The 5,352-nt window shown below is 44.7% G+C and overlaps 1 protein-coding gene across 2 annotated transcripts in view; it reads right to left on the bottom strand.

Moving 5' to 3' along the window:
* Positions 1 to 5,352, bottom strand: part of LOC106821467 (acetylcholine receptor subunit alpha-like) — a 45,192-nt gene that overhangs the window by 20,041 nt on the left and 19,799 nt on the right. For both annotated transcript variants that reach the window (XM_014826289.1, XM_014826290.1), the window contains exon 2: positions 1,971 to 2,110. In XM_014826289.1, coding sequence (XP_014681775.1) covers positions 1,971 to 2,110 — 140 coding nt within the window. The remainder of the gene's footprint in view (positions 1 to 1,970; positions 2,111 to 5,352) is intronic.

Genomic DNA, 5,352 nt, shown 5'->3' with positions numbered 1-5,352 from the left:
CTTGGCAGGGATATCAGCGGGGGCACAGAAGTATAGTAATTCATGCAACGGACACGGATGTGGTTGTGTTGGCGATCGCGATGGCAAGCGTTATGGACGGCTGTGCAATGTGGTTGGCATTTGGACATGGAAACAATTTCAGGCACATTGCTGCTCACACTATTGCGACTCACATTGGCCCTGAACGCTCATGGGGCCTTTTGTTTCTGCACGCTGTTTCCGGATGCGATACTGTTTCTGCCATATCTGGGATTGGCAAAAGGACCGCGTGGAACATATGGAATTCCATGCCTAACTTGAAGGAGGTCTTCAATCATCTCTCACATGCACCAGCTGAAGTAACAAATGATGACATGAACAACATAGAGAGGTTCTTTGTTGTTCTGTACAGTAGAACTTCGCCTCTGAAGAAAGTGAACAAAGCACGGAAGCAGCTGTTTGCTCAGGGAAATCGGCAATTGGAAAACATTCCACCGAGAAAGGAGTCACTGCGTCAACATGCGAAGAGGGCAGTCTTTCAGGCTGATCACATCTGGGGACAGTCTCAAATTGCAAACCCAGAGCTGCCTTCACCTGCAGATTGGGGATGGGCGAAAAATGCTGATGATGGCTGGTGTCCAGTTTGGACAATAATGGCAGAGGCGTCAAAGGGGTGCCGAGAGCTGATCAAGTGCAAATGTAAGAAACGGTGTGCTGGAAATTGCAAATGTTCCGTGGCTAATCTACCATGCACAGAACTGTTTTTCCTCCGGACAATGCTTCCCAGGTGAGCAACAGGAGAAGTAAAATGGATGGAAAACGTCTTGCGGCATGTTACAGCTTTCAATTGGTGAGGAAAATATTTTGGAATAGGCTTTTTGCTCTATTAAACAATTGAACTCGGCATATAAAAAATTCCTTGCCTTTCAAGTTTCAGTGCCTTACGTGATTTAGAACCTAAGATTTTCAGCATTTCGTCATGTTGGCCATACTGGAATTTAAGATGGCTGCCATATGGTTTGTCAGACATGTCAAATCAATCCGTTATTGAACTCAGCATGGCAAAATGCTCTTGTGTACCAAATTTCAGCGCCGCAGGTCATTTAGAACCCAAGATAGTAATGTTCAATGTTTCGGCATGTCGGCCATACTGGAATTCAAAATGGCTGCCATATGGTTTGTCAGACATGTCAAATCAATCCATTATTGAACTCAGCATGTCAAAATGCTCTTGTGTACCAAATATAAGCGCCACATGTCATTTAGAACCCAAGATAGTAATGTTCAATTTTTCTTCATGGTGGCCATATTGGAATTCAAAATGGCTGCCATATGGTTTTGTCAGACATTTCAAATTAATTCATTATTAAACCCTGCATGTCGAAATGCCCTTGTGTACTAAGTTTCAGCGCCACAGGTCATTTAGAACCCAAGATAGCAATATTCAATGTTTCGTTATCGCGGCCATATTGGAATTCAAGATGGCGGCCGATCCAATGGTCAGACCTCTTGGATCCGGCAATTTTCGAACTCAGCATGTCAAAATACCCCTGTATGCAAAATTTCACACTTTCTGCCGGATGTGAACATTTCGACCTATTTTTGTTACATATCTGCCCTACTATATCTGCACGTTGTCTAGTATAACTCCCCCTGCGTGTTACGAGGTATAGGATCACCGAATTTGCACGCAATTTTCCAAGAACACTCTTGATTGTTCAGCTGTAAAATCACTACCTGTTGTTAGCGTCACTGTCAGATTAACGTTAGTCACTCAGGGTTAACCTCACTACAGTGTTAGCGTCACTGTCAGATTAACGTTAGTCACTCAGGGTTAACCTCACTACAATGTTAGCGTCACTGTCAGATTAACGTTAGGCATGCACTCAGGGTTAACCTCACTACAATGTTAACGTCTGACGCACACCACAAGGAAAGCGTCAGACGGTCACAGCATGGTCGGCGTCACTGTCGGTTAGCGTTTGACGCACCACATCGATGAGTTGCGTCAGCTTTAGTCCTAGCTTGACGGCGACGCAGGAGGTGTGGTTGGGCACGGGTCTCGTCAGACGGTTGTATCCACTCAGGAGATCGTCGTACAAGCGCTTAGCATCAGGATTTCCGAACGAGCCTGAATAAAAATACAAAAACCAGTCGCATCAATGCGTAGATTGAATAACGTCTGAATAGATGCTATCGTTCGATGAGCCATCAGCTATGTATTTGTCGTGGCCCTGTGCTCGGTGAATGACATGATCATGAGCATATGCATTAATCAGTTCGCTGATATTCCACCGAAGCGATCAAAGGATGTTTGCGCACGAGTAAAATTACACTCCAATTTATACAGCAGCAGCAGCAGCAGCAGAAGAAGAAGAAGAAGAAGAAGAAGAAGCTCTCTCTCTCTTCTCGCGCTCTCTCGCTCTCTCGCTCTCTCTCTCTCTCTCTCGCTCTCTCTCTCTCGCTCTCTTTCTCTCGCTCTCTCTCTCTCTCGCTCTCTCTCGCTCTCTCTCTCTCTCTCTCTCTTTCTCTTGATCTCTCTCTCTCGTCCTCTCTCTCACTCACCCTCTACTATCTCTCTCTCTCTCTCTCTCTCTCTCTCTCTCTTCTCTCTCTTCTTCTCTCGTCTCTCTCTCCTCTCACTCTCGCTCTCGCGCGGCTCTCTTCTGTCTCTCTCTCTCTCTCTCTCTCTCTCACTCTCGCTCTTCGCTCTCGCTCTCTCTCTCTCTCTCTCTCTCTCTCTCTCTCTCTCTCTCTCTCTCTCTTTCTCTCTCTCTCTCTCTCGCAAACGCGGGCCGTGGCGTGTGTCAAAATTCAAACGTTCAATTGATCGATTGATTGTATACCCGCGTGTTCGTGCGCGTATCTGCGTGACGTGCGTGACCTGGTGTACCTGTGTACGTGCCGTGTATCTGCATGTACCCGCGTGTTACGTGCGTGTACCCGCGTGTATGTGCGCGTATCTGCGTGTACGTGCGTGTACCTGCGTGTACGTGCGTGTACCCGCGTGTACGTGCATGTTGAACAATCAATCGATCAATGAACGTTTGAATGATTAGACGACTGTTCAATTGATCAATCAATCGATCAATTGAACGTTTGAATGATTAAACGACTGTTCAATTGAACAATCAATCGATCAATTGAACGTTTGAATTTTGACACATCCCATAGTTTTTACTCGTCGAAATGATTCTAATCACGCGTTTGTAATTATTCGAAAGACGAGTCCATGTCGAGACAGCAAAAATCACGTGAACGCACATGAAAGTTCCATGGGTTTGCTTTACGGCAAGGAACGCACATGAATGCTCCTAACGAGAACGCTGCAGAGCTGCTTTTACATGCGAATGTACAGGTAGTGATTTTACAGCTGAACAATCAAGAGTGTTCTTGGAAAATTGCGTGCAAATTCGGTGATCCTATACCTCGTAACACGCAGGGGCGAGTTATACTAGACAACGTGCAGATATAATATAGGTTAGAATAGGCAGATATATAATATAGTAGGGCGATATGTAACAAAAATAGGTTGAAATGTTCACATCCGGCAGAAAGTGTGAAATTTTGCATACAGGGGTATTTTGACATGCCTGAGTTGAAAATTGCCGGATCCAAGAGTCTGACCATTGGATCGGCCGCCATCTTGAATTCCAATATGGCGCGATAACGAAACATTGAATATGCTATCTTGGTTCTAAATGACCTGTGGCGCTGAAACTTAGTACACAAGGGCATTTCGACATGCAGGGTTTAATTATGAATTAATTTGAAATGTCTGACAAAACCATATGGCAGCCATTTTGAATTCCAATATGGCCACCATGAAGAAAAATTGAACTTACTATCTTGGGTTCTAAATGACATGTGGCGCTTATATTTGGTTACACAAGAGCATTTTGACATGCTGAGTTCAATAATGGATTGATTTGACATGTCTGACAAACCATATGGCAGCCATTTTGATTCCAGTATGGCCGACATGCCGAAACATTGAACATTACTATCTTTGGTTCTAAATGACCTGCGGCGCTGAAATTTGGCTACACAAGAGCATTTTGCCATGCTGAGTTCAATAACGGGATTGATTTGACATGTCTGACAAACCATATGGCTAGCCATCTTAAATTCCAGTATGGCCAACATGACGAAATGCTGAAAATCTTAGCGTTCTAAATCACGTAAGGCACTGAAACTTGAAAGGCAAGGAATTTTTTATATGCCGAGTTCAATTGTTTAATGAGCAAAAAGCCTATTCCAAAATATTTTCCTCACAATTAAAAGCTGTAACATGCCGCAAGACGTTTTTCCATCCATTTTACTTCTCCTGTTGCTCACCTGGGAAGCATTGTCGGAGGAAAAACAGTTCTGTGCATGGTAAATTAGCCACGGAACATTTGCAATTTCAGCACACCGTTTCTTACATTGCACTTGATCAGCTCTCGGACCCCTTTGAGCCTCTGCCCATTATTAGTCCAAACTGGACACCAGCCATCATCAACGCATTTTTTCGGCCGCATCCCCAATCTGCAGTGAATGGCAGCTCTGGCGTTTGCAATTTGAGATGTCCCCAGATGTGATCAGCCTGAAAGACTGCCCTCTTCGCATGTGACGCAGTGATCCTTTCTCGGTGCGAATGTTTTCCAAATTGCCGATGTTCCCTGAGCAAACAAGCTGCCTTCCGTGATTTGTTCACTTTCTTCAGATGGCGATAGTCTACTGTACAGACAACAAAGAACCTTCTCGTATGTTGTATGTCTATTATTGTGTCTACGTTCAGCTGGTGCATGTGAGAGAATGATTGAAGGACCTCTTCAAGTTAGGCATTGGAATTCCATATGTTCCACCGCGTCCTTATTGCAATCCCAAGAATCATCGGCATGAAACAGTATCGCAATCCGGAAACAGCGTGCAGAATACAAAAGAGCCCCATGAGCGCGTTCAGGGTCAATATGAGTCGCAATAGTCGTGCAGCAGCAATGTTGCCTGCAAAAATTGTTTCCATGTCCAAATGCACAACCACATTGCACAGCGTCTATAACGCTGTGCCATCGCGATCGGCCAACACAACGCACATCCGTGTACGCGTTGCATGAATTAACTATACTTCTGTGCCCCGCGGCTGAATATGCATGCCAAGATGTAGCCAAGCATGCGTGAATGCAGCCTCTTCATGCGTACATGGTTCAATTGAGAAACATCAGAATGGGCTTTGATCTTAAGCCTCTTTCTTCATTGGTTTGTTAGAAGTATTTTCCCTTCTGGAACAGCCATCGTTTGCAGAGCATTTGCAAGGAACGGAATAGTGTCTTTTGTGTTGGAATCTACAGCGAAGGAAAGCTGTGATCGCGTTTCGTGTACGCGATGTCTAGT

This window comes from Priapulus caudatus, unplaced genomic scaffold, assembly GCF_000485595.1.
Source record: "Priapulus caudatus unplaced genomic scaffold, Priapulus_caudatus-5.0.1 Scaffold74, whole genome shotgun sequence".
In the NCBI taxonomy this organism is placed as follows: Eukaryota; Metazoa; Priapulida; class Priapulimorpha; order Priapulimorphida; family Priapulidae; genus Priapulus; species Priapulus caudatus.
This window is presented reverse-complemented; position numbering and strand designations above follow the sequence as displayed.